Source organism: Petromyzon marinus, chromosome 10 (genome assembly GCF_048934315.1).
Source record: "Petromyzon marinus isolate PM22_M1 ecotype Great Lakes invasive population chromosome 10, UKy_Petmar_22M1.pri1.0, whole genome shotgun sequence".
NCBI classification, from domain to species: Eukaryota; Metazoa; Chordata; class Hyperoartia; order Petromyzontiformes; family Petromyzontidae; genus Petromyzon; species Petromyzon marinus.
This window is the reverse complement of record NC_133676.1, coordinates 9,284,295-9,303,751: the sequence shown is the minus strand read 5'-3', so window position 1 is coordinate 9,303,751 and position 19,457 is coordinate 9,284,295. Positions and strand designations below refer to the sequence as shown.

Sequence of the window (19,457 nt, the reverse complement as noted above, 5' to 3'; positions counted from 1 at the left end):
TACAGAAATGTTATACATTTGGGATATCACCGTTGTGCATTAATATTCATCAAGAATTTACAAGGAACCCATAGATAAGGCTGAAGAAGTAATTGGCTTTGCTGTTGGTAAACATGGGATGACTTTTATGGAATGTGCAAAAAAGTTGATTGAAATGTATTCAGGCTCTTTAATAAGAGTGGAGCAGTGGTTAATGCACCGATCTGAATTTAATTCCTGGCCACAGCTAACATTAGTGGCGAGTGATATTTTAACCAGTCCTGGTTGCCTCCTTGATCAACCCCCACTGAGCAGCATGGCAAAGTATGGCTGACATGGCATGGAGAGACTTTCATCCAGCACTGAATTGATGAAGGGCTGTAATTTATTATGAAAGATTTTAAAACACGACAACATGCTGAGTCATGCGATTCCATGCATAAGAACATTGTAACAAACTTGGTATCATCTTGTAGATTTAATTTGGAATTACATTTTTCTACGTGTTTAATATTTAGCATTAACCGACACTCTCATTCCCATCCCCGTCATCAGCTCATCCCCTTCCCCTGTTTAACAAATGGTAAGCCAGTCTGCCACCGTGTGCCGATTTTGAAAATGCCAACTTTGAGTTTGTTTGCATGGTTTCCCATGCATGCCCTCTTATAAAACAGTTTGCCATTTAATACACGATTACAGCATCTGTTAATGTTCATCAGTTGGTGAACTTTTCGTTATTTTTCTTTCATTTTCAGACTTCTGCTATTTTGTTAATTTTGCATGCATTATTATTCCAGAGTGATTTATATGTAACAACATAATTAACTGCCATTCAATTTGGAGAGACTATTAATATTCTATTTAAATATTAATAGAAGATGGCTTATTTGTTCATGTTTACCAGCACATAGTGAATGCCCCCAGTAAAAAGTGTAATGATGTACGGTTCTGCATTTCCAACTGCAATCTGAATAAATAGTTCGAATGAAGCTCTATCGAAAGAGCCAATATTTGACACTGAAATATAGATTTGTATGTAAATGCTATACTTTCAGAGCAGGCAGTCCATCACTTGCAGATGACCAGTACGTCCTTCATACCGACTAAAGCGTATCACAATTGAACACAATTAAGGAATGCAGTTACTTTCATTAAAACATTTCATTTTTATGCAAGGCCATGACTGAAAGACTTTAAGAAAATACAGACGTGACATGTGATGATGAACAACCATGGATCGCCTCTCGTTGAATGGCATTAAGCAGCTTGTGTTTCTTAAAAGGCATTACTGAAACGTATGTGAATCTAATTTCGAACAAACTGTTATGAAACCAAAAATATATTTGGCTGGCATAAATGCCAGCGCAGTTTATGACAAAGATCTAATTACAGCCTCATCACATGTTTGCGTGATAAACTTTGCAGCTCCGGGCAAAACCCCAGCAAGAAGGTGAACTTGGTGCCAGGATATGTCGAGCATCATGTATCTTCGGAAACCTCGGTGTGATGACTCGTGTATCCCGTGGCGCCCTGCAGTGCCTCGCAGTCAGCGGCTTCCACCACCACCACCACGGTTGTGATTTCCAGTCCCACTCGGCCACCCTTGCTGTGCCGTCTAGTCCTGCTCGGCGTGTAAGAGTAGCATGGCGTTTCATTTGTCATGGCTTCGTAACTTGTCGTCGGCACACGTTCATCAACAATGAAAAATGTTGAATCTTGTGAAACAATGAGAAGGAAATAAGGTGTCGGAGAAAGGGGTCGGTTGTTGCCCTGATGAAATGAAAAAAAACCCGACACCTTAATGAACACGATGATCACGATGCACATTGATTTACATTGTGAAGGTTTAATTGTGCAATGCAGAAGCTTGAATTAAAAATCACTGCAAAGTACTGCGAGTGCAGCTTCATGGACAGGGGGTACCCTTCCCAAGGGACTCGCATTGATCACTTAAGACTGCAACGTTCCTTCTGAAGTAAACTGCCATGTAATTAAGCACATCCTTGATTTCAAACGATTCACTGTTGAATAACATCAGTATGATGAAAAAAACATTTGTATTTTGTTCCAGTACTTCCTTCAATAGCACTTACTCGTAGTCCTTGAGTAATACTTGTTTAATGCTTTTGTTTACAGCACATGTCGATCATACATTATTTAATTTTCACTCATAATTTTTGTATATTTAGATAACAGCTACAATCGACATTATTTTGGTGAAAACCGTTATGGTACTTTTGGGAGATGTTTGTCGAACAAAATGCTTATCAGATGATGATAAATGCTCCTTTAAGGATTAATTTATTTAAGAGATTTCACTGGTGTGATGGTGGTGTATATTTCTTTTGTTGTAAGCTGTATGTTTTATACATTGCGCATCAGAAATGTTATAGTCACTGCCAACATTTGATCCAGTCGCCTTAATTATGTTTCTTCTAAGTAACTCAAGTCTTATAAATGCAGTTTACTTGTCAACAAATCTCCATTGTATTTCTGCTTAAGTGTGATCAACACAGACAATTTTGGAAAACTTGATAATGAAGAATGACCATATGTAGAGTGGTTGTGATTTTGACGATCGCTGTACTTGTTACCCAGCACTCCTTCGGCTGTTTTGGGTTAAAGTTGTACTAAAAGGACCTGGGTGGGGTTTTTTCCCCCCCATTTTGCAAGCTGGGCTATAATTCTCACTTGACACTGTGTTTTAGCAGGTGAATCTACCCACCAGGTAAAGTGAAATATTGTATTTGTGAGAGTAATTTTGCCTGTTGGGAAATAACACATTTATAGTAACCGTGAGAAGCCCGAATGTGGATTCTCCCAGTGAATGTGAAGAGCACCAGTTATCCTTTTCGCAATCAAGCGGTGTTGATTTTTACAGATCTATAATGCCCTTTTGAATTAGGCTGTGAAGTAGTATAACTCTTCCTTTTAATGTTTGTACTTAAAGATTCTTTTTCAACAGCTTCTACGTGTAATTTCTACCTTTGACAAGAAACGTGAAAATCAGTGTCTCTGTATACCTGGCCTTCCTGTAGTATTTCATGACCTGGCCCAATAAAGAAAAGTTAACAAAAATACGTGCCACAAGGCATGTTTATGTCCAATATCCACAGTACAAAGAGCCCAGTTTAAAGGCTCTTGGGACAGCTGTTAGGGTCCACAGTGATACACAATACAGCATTTCTGACTGCCACTGTTGGTCCCATGCTGTTAGAAATAGGCAGTGAACAGTAACATTGTGGATGTGACAAAAAAAGCCAACATTTCCTAGATTCATTATCTCTGGGCCCAGCAGTGGAGTTTGTTTAAAAAATTTGAGCTACATCTTTCAAACAGAAACGTTCGTATTTTGTAAAGATGTGAAATGACCCGTTTTTAATGAGGAAAGCAATAAATTAATAAAACTGGAACCACAAGTGTGTTTTATTATTTGTGAGATCGCTCTTGTCATTAATTTTATTTTGTTTAACAAGGTGAGAACTGAAGAGACCAGGATAGTGGCCTGGGGCATTTAGTCTGGCAGTAGGGGGTGATGTTTGCAATGTATAATCCCAATTGAGCCATTCGTGGGTAATTTTGGAATATGGAAAATTTGGACTCTGACACTGGAACACAATGGTCTACTCTTGCGAATAATGTCAGGAGTGCTTTAGCGTCCACTGCGACGAAGACAGCGCAGATCATTTTCACGGTTAATACATCTGCAGTAAGCATGATTAGAACTATGAACCTCTACAACAAACGACACGTGCTACTTATTATTATTATAGTTCTGGTGTTTGTGTAAGGTACCTGAATGTTGTGATAATATAAACAGCATGCCCAGTTATTTGTTCAAATTGAATTGATAGAAAATATGTATTGACTGAAAATTACGAATATTTCAGTTCAAACACCAGCCAGGCTTAACTTGGCCGACTCAACTGGGACACAAGGTGGTATGCTCGCAGAACCCTCTCCATCAACCCCACCCGTTCCCAGCATCGTAAGTCTAGCATGAAGCCAGAAAATCTTAAACCAGGGCCAAAATCTCGTTTTTCACGCCTGGACTTTCTGCCAAATCGGGACGTTTGGTATGTATGTATGATGGACTTATTTGACACTGTATATAGTTAACCGTGCTAAGGTGGACAACAAACTCAACAAAAAGCAGTTCTAAAGAAATTAGTTTTCAATCTTACCCTCGCTTGGTGGCTCTGCTCCAGTGCCACTAAAGTGAGAAACCTTGCTTGGTGATAAACCGGCATTGTTTGTAGTCATGGTCCCTACCAGCAATACAAATGTGGAATTTCCACAGCTGGCTCTGGCTTGTCAACTAAAATGAGCAACGTGCAACACTCACTTCGGTGCAACTCAATAGTCCGTAATAACACAATTATATAACCATGGACAAAAAAAAACGATCTTGAAACAAATGGAAGCTTTTTGAAAGGAGATGGCATTTCAACAGTTGCAAAATAAAGCTGGTTACGCAAAACACCAATGACCCAATCACCTGGAATGCACCCAATTTCGGACGCTAGGCATGTTTGAATATATATGTAGTGCTTGAGTGGGTGGCCACCTTATATAAAACTAGGGGTTGTTCGGGGGTGCCTGTGGCGCCCCTCACAACCGTTGACGGCCTTCGGCCAGGAAAGTCACAAACGAAATTGCACATGACCGACGCATTCACGCAAGCACCCAATGCTCTGTTTTGAAGTTTTAAAATGAAACATCTTTGAATTTTATTGTTTTGAATTAGACACGTTTATTTCTTAATTAAAAGCTTATATAATTTTACATCTGGAAGACTTAATTGAAAAGGACATTTCGTGTGAATTTTCTCTCGTCGTTAAGTCGATAGCCTTGCTTGGGGGGTTCGGTTCGATGCGGACTTTCACCTGTTTGGGATTGCGGGATCGAGATCAGGCGACGGAGAGCTGCTGGCCGTGCGAGAAGACCGCCGTCTGCAGATCGACTCCAACGTAATCCAACGTCTGTCCCTGCGCCTCCGTCGTTCATGCAGGGGGCACGTGTAGGTTTGCAGCGCTCCCTGCATGAAAACGATGGAAAGTGATAGCGTTCATCACAGAGATAAAGTACTAGTACTGGTAGGAACGAAGTTGTAAACTGAGTGTACCAACCTGCAATAGATTAATGTGTCCGTCCGTCCGTCCCCTTTCAATACTTTAACGAAGTGAAATATCGTGCTGTTGGGTGTAAAATCAGCAATAGACAGCGCAGAGACTTGTCCTACCAGCCCACCTTGCAGGGACCTGTTTATAGGCTACTGCAAGGCTTCGTTGTCAGCAGGGGCCATGCAGCAAAATCCATTGCACCATACTGTGCTTCCACGTTTATGCTCTCCGCCGTCACAAATCCACACTGATCAACATCGCGTATAAGTCAATGACCTTCTTAAGCCATGTGCCCTGCCTGGCATAGGATGGCCTGTTTCAGTGGAGTGTCGTACAATGGACATATATGTGAATAATACTCGAGTCTTGAGTGCATTAATCCGAACCTTACAACCTCACTGAAACAAAACATGACCCTATTGCAACACATCATCGTTGGCAACAACTGCATCCTTCATGTAAACAACATACCTATACCTAATTCATGTGTTTAGTTGTGTATTTTTCATGCCACGCTCTTGTACCGTCAGTATCTCGCACCTTCACAGGAATGGCGATGCAGCAGTACTTAAATTAGTATTCTGTGATGACTTATTTTAGTAGAGATTTCTGCAGTAGACCACAGCTATACTTTAACCGTTCATTATCAATTGCAACACATGTCTCCAGATAGTGGCAAGCCAATAGGATTTTATGGCTGAACACAAATGGAGCACAGCCTTAAAATACACGTGTATAAGAAACTATCCACACGTTTAAAATATATAGACTACACATTTAAATATACAGAACATTGCAATCCAAACAAAATTACATGTAAAGGATCGACATTAGTTTCGATACTGTACTGGATTGAGAAATATGAAAATATAATGTAGTACAGAAATACAAAATTCTGGTCGAGGCCTTTAACATCTAAATCAAGAGGTACAGTATATTGACGTACAGTAACTTCAAATTTCACAGTGGTTCTCTGACAGTCTGATGCAATGCTAGCGGCAATAAAACACCCAAATGGAAATTTCTCAATTTCATTATGATACAGCACAACTGGAATATACCACGGGGGGGAGGGATAAATAAAGGCACGGAAAATAAATAAAAACCTACATCCGCAAACTCACGCTCCACTCCCCACAGACAAATACTTAGGATCCAAAATTCCACACACGGTTGCTTAATTTTTCCCAAAATAATCCCATCACACACACACACGAGCCCTGTACTTTACGATCGGGGAAAATGTGTGAAAATGTGGACGTGCAGGCTTAACAATAAAGGAACCGCCCAATAATACAATTCGCAAAGAGAGAGATTTACAATCCAGGATCATCCCACATAAAAAAACAATCTTCATATTCAAGAATTCCTTACATTTATAAACGCAAGCCCTGAATTCTTATGACTCCACCAAACCCATCACACGCGCGTCACACAAACTATTAAATTTTCAACCCATTCCCACTGTTCCCACTCACTGGGAGGGCCTCACTTCCACAATTGGCCGGCAAACTTCCACAATAAATTCACAGCCATACATTTTTTTGGAAAGGGGGCCTTAATCCAGCAGTAGATAGATCACGGTCGGTAATGACACAGGATATGCGAAACCTGCTCCGTGTCGAAAGCACAAGAAAATACATCCCCCCCACCCAAAATAAAGTAACTAACAGCCAGGTCGTGAAGATAAACATCGACAAACCCAGCAACAACCACCACCTACATGACAATAGTATTACTATCATCGGTCTTATCCCGTATAATTATTCGTCCAAACGGACTCAATGCAACAATTTAGAATCGGGATATTCATACTGGAGGAATCCGATGAGCTATAAAGCTCTTTTTCACAGGTGTCCAGGAGGGGCGGGTCAGAACGTTAAACAACAAACAATACAATAGCATGATAGAAGTGGAAAGTAAAGGGAAGGTAAATGAATCACTTTGAAAAATATATACAAGTAAAACTAAACTTTAGTTGTATCTTCTCAGGTAAATCCCACTTAGATATTAAATTCTTTTTCAGAAGTGACCTGGCCACAAATGAGAGCTCAACAAAGTGGCTTATAATGTGGAAATTTATAGCGGCAAAAAAAACTATAAATAATCTAAATTAAATTTCGATTTAAAGCTTTCGTGACTGCAAGGATTCATCTTCTGGTAAAGTCACTGACTTTACCGAAAGAACCAAGAAGATCATCTAAATTATTTATGGCACATTACAGGGTGTTTTAAAAAAGATGGACCCAATTTCAAAGCAGTATATTTCACGATGACAACATCTTACAATTACACAAAAAGTTACAAACGGTTCAATGAGTTATCAAGTTTTACTAAACATTTTATAAATGCTCTATGTGCCCTCCTCCTGCTGTACGGGACAACATCGAGGCGATATTTTGATTTAAAGCTTTCGTGACTGCAGTAATTCATATTCTTAGCTCTTTCGGTAAAGTCACGTTGAATAAGAATATCGAGGCGATAGTTGAATTCGTCCCGTACGCCTCTCTTCTCACGTTTCCCTCTGAGGTGCGTGGTCGCCCTGTGCTCTGCCCCTTACATCAACAGCAGCCCCGTGTCCTTAAATTGTAGGGACCAACGACGAATGCTCTTTGACACTGGCGGATCAATGCCAAAACGCCGTTGAAACGCACGCTGCACCGCAATTACGGATTCAGCCTTGCTGAGCTGCAGCACGCGGTGGGGTCACCATCTAGAGAATGACTGAGGCTAGGGGCTGTTTGTGTTGTGGGGGGTCACCGTCTAGAGAGTGACTGAGGCTAGGGGCTGTTTGTGTTGTGGGGGGTCACCGTCTAGAGAATGACTGAGGCTAGGGGCTGTTTGTGTGCTGGGGTCACCATCTAGAGAGTGACTGAGGCTAGGGGCTGTTTGTGTGCTGGGGTCACCATCTAGAGAGTGACTGAGGCTAGGGACTGTTTGTGTCACGGTGGGGTCACCATCTAGAGAGTGACTGAGGCTAGGGGCTGTTTGTGTCGCGGTGGGGTCACCATCTAGAGAGTGACTGAGGCTAGGGGCTGTTTGTGAGCTGGGGTCACCATCTAGAGAGTGACTGAGGCTAGGGGCTGTTTGTGTTGTGGGGTCACCATCTAGAGAATGACTGAGGCTAGGGGCTGTTTGTGTACTGGGCTCACCATCTAGAGAATGACTGAGGCTAGGGGCTGTTTGTGTTCACTGGGGTCACCGTCTAGAGAGTGACTGAGGCTAGGGGCTGTTTGTACGCTGGGGTCACCATCTAGAGAATGACTGAGGCTAGGGGCTGTTTGTGTGCTGGGGTCACCATCTAGAGAGTGACTGAGACTAGGGGCTGTTTGTTCACTGGGGTCACCGTCTAGAGAATGAATGAGGCTAGGGGCTGTTTGTGAGCTGGGGTCACCATCTAGAGAATGACTGAGGCTAGGGGCTGTTTGTGCGCTGGGGTCACCATCTAGAGAATGACTGAGGCTAGGGGCTGTTTGTGTACTGGGCTCACCATCTAGAGAATGACTGAGGCTAGGGGCTGTTTGTGTGCTGGGGTCACCGTCTAGAGAGTGACTGAGGCTAGGGGCTGTTTGTACGCTGGGGTCACCATCTAGAGAATGACTGAGGCTAGGGGCTGTTTGTGTGCTGGGGTCACCATCTAGAGAGTGACTGAGACTAGGGGCTGTTTGTTCACTGGGGTCACCGTCTAGAGAATGAATGAGGCTAGGGGCTGTTTGTGAGCTGGGGTCACCATCTAGAGAATGACTGAGGCTAGGGGCTGTTTGTGCGCTGGGGTCACCATCTAGAGAATGACTGAGGCTAGGGGCTGTTTGTGTCGCGGTGGGGTCACCATCTAGAGAATGACTGACGCTAGGGGCTGTTTGTGTTGTGGGAGTCACCATCTAGAGAATGACTGAGGCTAGGGGCTGTTTGTGTACTGGGGTCACCATCTAGAGAATGACTGAGGCTAGGGGCTGTTTGTGTACTGGGGTCACCATCTAGAGAATGACTGAGGCTAGGGGCTGTTTGTGTGCTGGGGTCACCATCTAGAGAGTGACTGAGGCTAGGGGCTGTTTGTGTCGCGATGGGGTCACCATCTAGAGAGTGACTGAGGATAGAGGCTGTTTGTGTACTGGGGTCACCATCTAGAGAATGACTGAGGCTAGAGGCTGTTTGTGTGCTGGGGTCACCGTCTAGAGAGTGACTGAGGCTAGGGGCTGTTTGTACGCTGGAGTCACCATCTAGAGAGTGACTGAGGCTAGGGGCTGTTTGTGCGCTGGGAGAGGCATCTCGCGGTAATCATTTGAAACTCTATGCCCCCGCCCTTTCAAGTGGTAAGAATTTCATTCGTGGGCGCTTCGTGGTTGCAGAGATATGGCGATTACAAACGGGTCCATTTTTTTAAACACCCTTTACATTTTGATTTAAAGCTTTCGTGACTGCAGGGATTCATATTCTTGGTTCTTTCGGTAAAGTCACGTAGAAGGGAAACAATAAAATAATAAAAAATATATAAAACAATAAAACTATCACGACGTTTCGACTGCAACACAAGCAAAATCATCATCTGGTGTGAAAACCACAGCAAGAAAATTTGAAAAAAGTGTCACAAAAATTAAACCAACAACTAATCGTTTCTTGATGTCGATTACACCAGTAGGCCGATTAAAAGAATCGAAATCTCCAGGCAGGGGTACGATTATATTTCCCACAACGGACGCGCGCGCGTACACCCTCCCCCCCTCCATACACGCATCACATGGCCTACTCTCGACCAATGGGGCGCGCGGTTTGGGGGGGGGTCAACGTCGGCCTGCTTATCCGCGCTAGGAAATCCACTCGTGACGTCACGCCGTCGCGAGCCGCTGGGGCCGTCTTATCCTCGCGCCTCCTTCGTCGTTGTTGTCGTTCCTAGCCCCGAGTTTGTTTGCGGCGAACGATTCGCGCCGCGGCTCTTTGCTGTTGTCGTTGGGTGTTTTTTCTTCTTCCAAATCAAGACCAAAGAGGGACATCCGGCCGCCAGCGCTCGGCAGCGGGACTCGCTCTCAACGCCGCCTCGCTTCACGATGTCTGATCAGGTGCGTGCCCTAGGCGAGGCCGCGGCTGCGCTAGGCCACAGTGTGGGCCCCCATTCATCGGGATGGAGGCGGCAAGAAAAGATCGTCAGCGGGCAACGTTGGGCAACGTCGGGCAATTGCACGCGGGACATCAACACTAGCCATTAACACGGGCTATGAACCATAACCCCGTGAACACCGACCATCTGACTCTAGCCCTAAGCGCGCACTAAAAACACGAACTGTAGGGGCGGGCTTCGCAAGGCTCTGCCTGAACGCGGGCTACGCTATAGACACGCATTCTAAACACTTTTCTCAGAAGCTGTGTGTGAAACGATTGCAATCGAAACCTTTGCTCGGCACGTGATTTAAAAGACTGACTCTAAATTTACTCCGAGCCAGACCCTAAAAATATTAAATTCACAACCTTATTAAATCCTCGCGAATCACCAACCCAGACAAATCATCAAACCCAGACTACGGCCATTGCACTAAACACAGTTTGTAAACACTAACCCAGGCCTTGGCTGAACACTAAGCTATATCGCGACTCAGCCTCGAATGACCAACCTTCATAAACAATACACAAATTTAATCCCAAGTCCCCAACTCTATTGTTAAGTTAAATCAAACTTTAACAACACTGTACTTGAACTCAAAACACCAACTCAAAACACTGACTATCCAGTATACGTAAATACAAACATGGATTTTTTTTTTACATGCGAACACTTACCCAGGGCGTCGTGGCGTGCACATGCAATCGAGTAGGGCAGTCATCGACTTACGAAAGAGCTTGGTTCTCGAGATACGTTCGTAAGTCGAAGTATTCGTAAGTCGGAACGCAATAATGTACTGTATGTTCAGTTTTATTTATTAGGTACTAGCTTAACTACCCGGCTTCGCCCGGGACTTGGATTCCCCAGTGGCGATGTTCACACACCACACCAGTTACGCGTTTGAGGCTGAGGCGACCTAGGGGAGGCCCAGGACCGGTTAAAATAATCGTCACCGGTGGTGGCCGTGAGCGGGAATCGAACTCGGGTCGCCGGGTTCGTAGCGCAGCGCGCTAACCGCTACACTACAATACGTTACGCTTCCACACAGACACATACACAGAGCGCTAACCGCTACACTACAATACGTTACGCTTCCACACAGACACATACACAGCGCGCTAACCACTACACTACTATGCGTTACGCTTCCGCATGCGCGGGTCACGTGACAGATTTGACGTCACAGCTCACTTGCCGTGCAAAAAATATATACATTATTGAGCTCTCCCCCAAAAAAGTGTATTTTAATCATTTTTGCATGGTGTACAGTCTGGAAAGTACCCACATGGCAAATTTCCAGTTTGTTGCATGTCGGGAAGTAGGCTAAACATTTTGAACAGACACATTCACAACTTTGCCTTTTATATATATGTAGATAGCCCTGTGAGCCATGCGGCTCTTGACTCGGGTGCAACCGCAACAAAACAAAAACATGAACAAAGAAACATCTTAAAGTGACTACGCGCAACAGAAAAATCCAGGAAAAAACAAAAAGTCTTCCAGAAAAAACACCGTATTTCAACGCTGTGTGCAAAAATCCCAGTGGGATGCAAGTCAAACAATATAAACCATAAGACAATGTAGATTAAAGTTATCAGGTTAACTCTGTACTACAACAAACACACATGGCTAAACCAAAACGTTTTCAAAATCACCAAAATAGAGCTATAAAAACAATGTAACAGTGATAATTGGAACTGTGATTCAAATTAAATAATAAACGATATAAATAACATGTACGACCAAACTTTGCAGCCATGGCTGGCTGCATGAGTCACTCCATAACAGCAGGAGTGTCAGGAGCAGAATAAAAAAAATTCAATACACCTTTAAAGATCAGCACATTATAATCTAAATGTACATAGGTCAATGTTACAAAATGTCTTACGTGTTAACAAAAATGGGAAGCATGGTTAAACTCATGAATAACAAATATTGTAAATTTGCATGTAATACTGTCATAGATACTGTATAGAAACTAAAACAATAAAGTAACAGAAAAATATAGTTTTACATTAACTCCTCTACTTACGAACTTTCAGAGATACGAACAAACCTGTTCGTATGTACAGTTGCCTGTTCGTACCGAGAGTCGTAAGTTCAACTGCCGCTCAATGGATAGCGGTGGTTGTTCGGTGTCATTACCCAGCACTCCCGGCATTTCTGCCTAGGCCATCATCATCATCATTGTTGTTGTGTCGTCGCTGTGCGATTAACGCTGTGCGGTTCACTACGACGTTCTCTGTGCTTTTCACGAACATTATCAACCCCCACTCTCTCCGAAGCATGAGAGTGGTGAAAGAGACACGATTACGACGAAAAATAAAGTGGACATGATAAAGCGTTGTGCACCAGTGGCATCTACAGGAGATTATACAACTTTTAAAGCCATTCCCCGTGTTTAATGGCCATGCCGTACAATAAGTCAAATCGACTTACGAACACACCTCTGGAACCTAACTCGTTCGTAAGTAGAGGAGTCCGTTTAGTTTCACTTTCCTTACACACGGGTGTACGTGCGTGCGCACACAATGACATTGGTTCCTCATATAGCCTTAACAGACTATTGGGGCAAGTGCTGTTAGCGAGTAGCACCTATGCAGGCCAACACGGCACACGAGGGGGTGGGCGGCCAGGACCACGCCCGGCCGCCTTTAACTCCCCAGTGGCGATGTTTACACACCACACTAAGGTACGCATTTGTGGCTGAGTCGACAGTGGAGCCACTGGTGTTGGTCATGAGCGGAAATCGAACTTGTGTCGCTGGGTTGGTAGTGCAGTGAGCTAATCATTGCACTACCGCTCCACACACACATGCATGGGGGCATGGGCGTGCACACGCGCACATACTCACTTTCACACACATGCACACTCACTTTTACACACACGTGTGTGCGCGCACACTCCAAGCGGAAGGTCGTAACTACATCTCGCGGAGGATCACTCAGCGGTTCAGTTAGCAAGTGTTGGCAAGTCGATGTTAAAACATAATCTCATGGAAGCTGGTTCATAACTGCGGATGTTCGTAAGTCTGGTGTTCATAAGCCGAGGACTATGTACAGTATCGAAAGAACTGCAGGTTCATGCAAATCTGTTCACTGCTCAACTCAGGAGATGGCAGTGGACTGTAGCAAATTTATGTACACGTATGGGTTCATCTGCAGAATGTCGAATGTTTTCATATGCAGGTGTTTCTCCAAGTACCACTGTTTCCGCATTCAAAACATTTATGGAATTACCAAATACCCCTTAGGGGGAGAGTCTCGGTGTGACCTTCCTGGATACATGAATGTATCTACATTATTATAAACAATTATTAACCACAGCCCAACTCTTAACAATAAATGCAGATTGCCTATCTACCCAGCTTAAAAACAAACCTTCAAATAGGACTCAAACACGTCCTCAAAATACAGACCCCGACTTGGACCCGGACGCTCTCCGTGATCCAGACTCAATACACATTAACCCGAGCTCAGACGCTTACACCTAGACAGCCTCTCTACACTTATCTTTGCTCTTAAACACCTGACCTCGACACTACTTTAACGTGCGTTAACTCCAGACACTGACCTGAACTCTAAAGACACGTCCCAACTGTTAAGACACACACCCTTAATCAAACTTGAAACGCAAACTCTTATGTTCGTGTTTCCATGACCCCAGACAAGTATACAGTACTAACATGGTAATTCGACACATCCTGGCCCCGTGAGTTCGTGTTCACACGGCAGCCCTACCGGCACTACCGAACACCCAAGTGATGCACATGCAGTCCCTTTGTTTTTGTAATTTTTTTGACAATTTATAATTGACTTTGGAGCCAAGCTCCCCTACTCACCCTTTTTCACCTAGTGCCCCACTCGTTTTCCCTTGTCCAACCCTGGTGTCAGGCGTCATGGGGTCAACGCAGACACGGAACGTGCACTGAATGGAGCAACTAACTTTTGCTCAAGTTCAGCACCTTGATTGTGTTAAACGACAAAAAAATATATAAAATAGACATATATCATGGATGAGGCTAATCTAACCCAAGCCTATGTTAAACATTGTTAAAAACAAACTTGGGATTGCTTCCCGACCCCTCTGCACAACCGCGGAACGTAGTGGGGAGACGAGGGAGGGGAAGGGATGAGTCAATGGAGCCTCATGACTCATTCTTTGGGATAGGAACCCACGCCCAAGACCAGGATTTGAACCAAACTAGGCTGACCCAGCCCAAGTTCCCATTGGTCATGGAAACGTATAATTATCGAGACTAACGATGACCCTAACACTAACCCTTAAACCAAACCCCGACCAACCTTCGATTAATCCTGTGACCCACGCCTTCTCAGTTAAAATACATGTAGAGTACACAGAGGGACACGTGGGCTAATAATTTAAACTTGTAACGGCATTCATCAATGGATTGTGGCCACTGCACCTTTACCCTATTTTATCAGTCTGCGTTTACTGTATAATGCAAATGTGCAATGTAATGACCATTACATACTAAAGTGTAGGATGCTGTGTAGTGTAATGTGTCGTGCATTGTAGTGAAAAACTTTTGCCCAGGAGAACCCCACCAAGTCTTAAAATAATTATTTTTGGAATGTTTGGCCATTTCCTTTTGAGTGTTTTTTATATCATGTGTGAGAAAACCCACGTATCTAAAGAGGGAACACTCATGCTGTAAAGATATGTAATTGAGCAACAGTTGCTGGTGATTTTAGCTGCTGTTGGAATTATTTGAACCCATTGCCTTTCAGACTCTTGTTATAAAGACGTGCTAATTGCTTGTACATCTAAGTGTGCCATGTGCTAACTTGCCTAATCTTAGACTTAGCAGGGTGTCTGACTGCTTACTTTCATTTTGGTATTGGCCGCACATTGCTAAGAATGAAGTTCACTAGTTGGGAGAACCGAGACATATAACCTTGCACTAAAACTTGTAATGGCACTACTTAACTAATTAGTTATACTTATACATCAAAATGAAGGCTTATGTCCAAATAGCCCAGGATTCTTCTGATCTTGAGAAATCTCGGAAATTGGGCAGGATTGACCCCCCCCCTCCCTACCCACACAGTGTTGGGAGGTGCTCATGCTGCAGTGAATTGACAATAATGAGAAGATTGTGAGTCACAACTAAACATACCTGCAGTTCACCTCGTACTAAGTTTTAAGTCATGGTGTAAATTATGCCTTCCTGCAGGAAACTGTGGCAGTACAGCAAGTTGAGTTATGACCTATCATGTGGAGTTTGAGTTACTCTGTCTATTGGTTTCATGTCAAACTTTAGAAGTGGGTTTCCTAGCATAACAGCCCAAGCTGGTTCTCCGTGATTTTTTTAACACCTTGTAAAACTTTCCTGGCTATATTTAAAAATTGTTGTACAATCTTATTTAATTTGGAGTGGAGAAAAACCATTGTTTGACTCTAAAACCTTTCATTTATAGTTTAAAAGTTGCTCAATGGGTACACATGGTTATCTGTTGTTTCTACACTCTAGTCGTGTGAATTGCAAATGTAGCGTATGATGTGTCTTGTCACTTTTCATTGACTGTGCATCTTTACGTACCAGGAAACGAAGCCTGCTGCTGATGGAGAAAAACCTGAAACAAAGGAAGGAGAATACATCAAGCTCAAAGTGATTGGACAGGTTGTTGCACATTGCATACCATAAGTTTTCTAAATAGTGGGTCGAAACATTTTCAAGAATATGAGTTGAAGGTCCTTTGATTTGTTAAAATTTTGTGTTGATACTGTCAAATAATTTCTGAAATCATATCAGCAACTCCCAAAAGTAATCCACTTTTGAATGAAGACCCCTCCCTTACATCATTGCCATCCCTCATGGCCTCGTGATGCCACAATACATATCGGTGCTTTGCATGAGATAATCTCATTGCTCCACCTCCCATTGTTGGCAACCCTCAGGTGTGTTATTTCTGTGACTACCATTCCATAACCCGTGTCGGCCTTCAGCCATCTCTCCTAAAGATGTCTTGCCCAAGCGAATTTCTCTTCTTTTAATGTCTCTTAATTCGTATTCCATAACCCATTTTTCCTCATTGCAACAGGTTCATCTTTGCATGATACATTTTTATTGTTCCATTGTCATTGTATACAATTCATATCCATGTCATAGCAAGCAATGTGTTTATTTAAACATTTTCTCTTTAGGCATGTAAATGTTTTGCTTTTCATTGTCAAATACATTTTTCTGAAAGAATACTTTGTTGTGTTTTTCAGTTGTCCCTTAAATAATACTTCGTATTGAACAAACTTTTTGTACGTGACTTTTGTTGTGCTTATATTTATCTTGAGCCAAACTTTTCAGCAATATTTATGTATGCTACACTTTTTTCTTGCTATGAAAATCTAAAATATGTGCTATAAATTTGTGGGATATGATCGATTAAACTAAAGTTATGAAACATGTTGGACAGTGGCCAACACAGTGGAGTTTTAATTTACCAGTAAATGTATTTGATTATTTCAGGACAACAGTGAAATTCACTTCAAGGTGAAAATGACTACACAGCTTAAAAAACTTAAGGAATCATACTGCCAGAGACAGGTAAAACATCACTTTGTATCCTTATATACAGAAATATTGTAAACAGTATAACGTGCATTAGTATGCTGTTTTTATTGCATATGTAAATTGTCTGATAGATCCTTTACAACTTATGCACACCATTGTTTTACTGGCTGTCATTGAAATAGTTACATGACAACTCTACAATAGCATGAAATGGACAAATATAGCGATCATTCCTGGCTCTTCACATGGTGTAGAGTAATGCTATTGCCTGTTAACCCATACTTTTGGAAAGCCAATTAACTGCTTTTCATACAATTCTAACATATGAAGTGTCAATTGCATGTAATTGGCTTCATTAGCCATGAACTATTCACTGCTGGATGGATATTTTCCCAAGCCATTATCACATCTAAGTTTCACAGTGCTAGTCTAGCTCCTACACAAGAGCCATTTTCATCATAGCGTTTCTGGTGGGTATCCTCACTTGGGAAGGTATTACCTTCTTTGGCTGCCACTCCATAGCCTTGACCACCAGCCATTGTTCATTCAAGCAACATGTTTTGCCCAAGCCCAGTTACTCAATTCACTGTTTTTTTTTATTTGTATACATGCTCCAATTTACGTGCTCTTGTATTTCTGTAATTAAGTGTGCACCTCTCAATGCTGGCTTAGGTTGATTTCAAACCATAAAACAATATTAGAGATTGCTTACATCATTAGAATACAATATTGAAAAGTAACCCTCATCATGTGTGTTTTGGTCATAACAAATACCGATGTGCTCCTTTTAGGGTGTGCCAGCAAACTCTGTGCGGTTCCTCTTTGAAGGACAGAGAATCAGTGACCAACAAACTCCAAAAGAGGTAAGGAAAAATAAGTATTGTACAATTCAGGTAATCCTAGTTTACATGTTTTAGACAGCTGAACATAATATAATGAAGTCCTACCATTATTATTGGATGAATTAATATCAACTCGTTATATGCAAGTAGCACAAAGTATTTCTAAAGGTATGACAACACAGTGATTCTGCATCAAGTTCCAACTGGCACGACAGGATCTCTAGAAATGTGTGGCCAATAAGTCAATTAAATGTATTATAATTGACGTGGTGCTAACCACCGCTGTTGTCGCCCACTGATTTACACATTCATCAGAAAGGCAGGTAGGAATTGATCTAATATAAAATGTTTGAAGTATTTAAATATGGAAAACTTGAACCTAGGAAGTGTGAAACGTACACTATTTAACTATTTTACGCATGCTTTCATTTGCAATGTAACTGTTCTACAAAAATGCATTCTTGTATGCTTTTGTTCATTGCTGATTACCTATAATTGAGCATCCTTTGCAGCTTGGCATGGAAGATGAAGACGTGATCGAGGTGTACCAGGAGCAGATGGGAGGGACGCACACGGCTTGACAGACACCACATACCCACCGCAAACACTGTTAGCAGGGATCTTATCCAGCACCAAAACCTTGCCTCTCCCTCAGTACACTGCTTTTCCAAACAATTTTTTTTAAGACACATTAAACGTCGTTTAGTAATATCGGTAAGAAACTAATGTTTGATAATTGACTTACCTTGGATGCTTTAGTTTAAAGCAGACTCATGCGTTCATTTGGATGTGTGCTTTTGGCATACTTGACATGTATGAGCAGATAGCCATAATTGTAGTTTTTCATTTTTTTAGATGCTTGTCCAGTTATAAATACCTTGAGAAATAACAATTGCTAGTGTTTTCAGGTTATCTAGCAGATAGCCATTCCTATCATTAACTTTACAGTTTTATCGACACTTGTTCAGGTATACATACCTTTACAATGATCAATTGAGTGTCGGTTAAGCATGTTTTATATTGTTGGACAGTTGATGGGGCACAAAGAACATTAACCTTAGCCAAAAGCTGTTTAGGTCCAGGATAGTTTGTGTGCATTAATTTAATATTGCATATAAACATAAGCCAACTATCTTTCCCCCCAAGGAGTATGCTAACGACAACTACTGGTTTAGAAAAATGCTTGAACTTTTTTTTATGCTTAATAATTTGTGCATCGTGAAAATATCCATTTCCTTGTAAAAGGTTTGCATCCATATTTGTATTGCTTTTACATTTTACGGGCAGCATTTGTACTTCACTGACACAATTTGTCTTGGAAACTCCATACAGAAGCTGTAAAATATAAAGCAATATTGTCCTTGTATTATACAACTTTCATTTTGCTGTGGTTTTGCTTATTGTAAGTTTAACATGGCGTTTCAAATGTTATACCATACTCCAGTCAGCAGAGGGACAACTCCCCTACACCACTTGTGCTAAATGTATGTTGTACAAGCTCCTATTGTTAATAAAAACATTGAAATTGTTGGCTTTTAACATAAAATTAAAAAAGGAGACCTCAACATGTCGATTGTGGGTGTATTTTGATGCAAGAGGGTAAACTTACAGCGTTTCCATAGTTTAAAAAGCATATGCAATGTAACCTGAAGGTTACCGGTAAGTAACTAGCTTGACTACCTGGCTTCGCCCGGGACTTCGATTCACCATGCCCGGCCGCCTTTGTCTCCCCAGTGGCGATATTCACCAGGTCCTCGTTTGAGGCTGAGTCAATCTAGGGGAGGTCCAGGACCAGTTCAAATAATCGTCACCGGTGGTGGCCGTGAGTGGGGATTGAACTGGGGTCGCCAGGTTTGTAGTGCAGCGTGCTAACCACTACACTACTG

At 42.3% G+C, this 19,457-nt stretch overlaps 2 protein-coding genes and 1 long non-coding RNA gene across 14 annotated transcripts in view; 2 read left to right on the top strand and 1 right to left on the bottom strand.

The window, feature by feature from the left end:
- Nucleotides 1-3,392, top strand: part of LOC116940953 (sodium-driven chloride bicarbonate exchanger-like) — an 80,475-nt gene extending 77,083 nt beyond the window's left edge. For 10 of the 12 annotated variants that reach the window (XM_032951392.2, XM_032951387.2, XM_032951389.2 and 7 more), the window contains one exon: nucleotides 1,405-3,392. In XM_032951392.2, the coding sequence (XP_032807283.2) occupies nucleotides 1,405-1,486 (82 nt within the window). In that variant the 3' untranslated portion in view covers nucleotides 1,487-3,392. Of the gene's footprint in view, nucleotides 1-534 lie in introns of all 12 variants that reach the window. The other 2 variants (XM_032951391.2, XM_032951390.2) reach the window with 2 other exon arrangements.
- On the bottom strand, nucleotides 347-11,412 carry LOC142924225 (uncharacterized). Its single transcript, XR_012941407.1, has 3 exons — nucleotides 10,875-11,412; nucleotides 4,866-5,017; nucleotides 347-1,749 (listed from the first exon to the last, which is right to left on the bottom strand). It is a non-coding gene; the product is annotated as an uncharacterized LOC142924225 (long non-coding RNA).
- Nucleotides 9,911-19,136, top strand: SUMO1 (small ubiquitin like modifier 1). Its single transcript, XM_032951400.2, has 5 exons — nucleotides 9,911-10,159; nucleotides 15,764-15,841; nucleotides 16,685-16,762; nucleotides 17,521-17,592; nucleotides 18,084-19,136. Exons 1-5 carry the CDS (start codon nucleotides 10,148-10,150, stop codon nucleotides 18,150-18,152), a joined length of 309 nt encoding a protein of 102 aa, XP_032807291.1. The 5' UTR covers nucleotides 9,911-10,147; the 3' UTR covers nucleotides 18,153-19,136.
- Nucleotides 19,137-19,457: the final 321 nt, after the last annotated feature.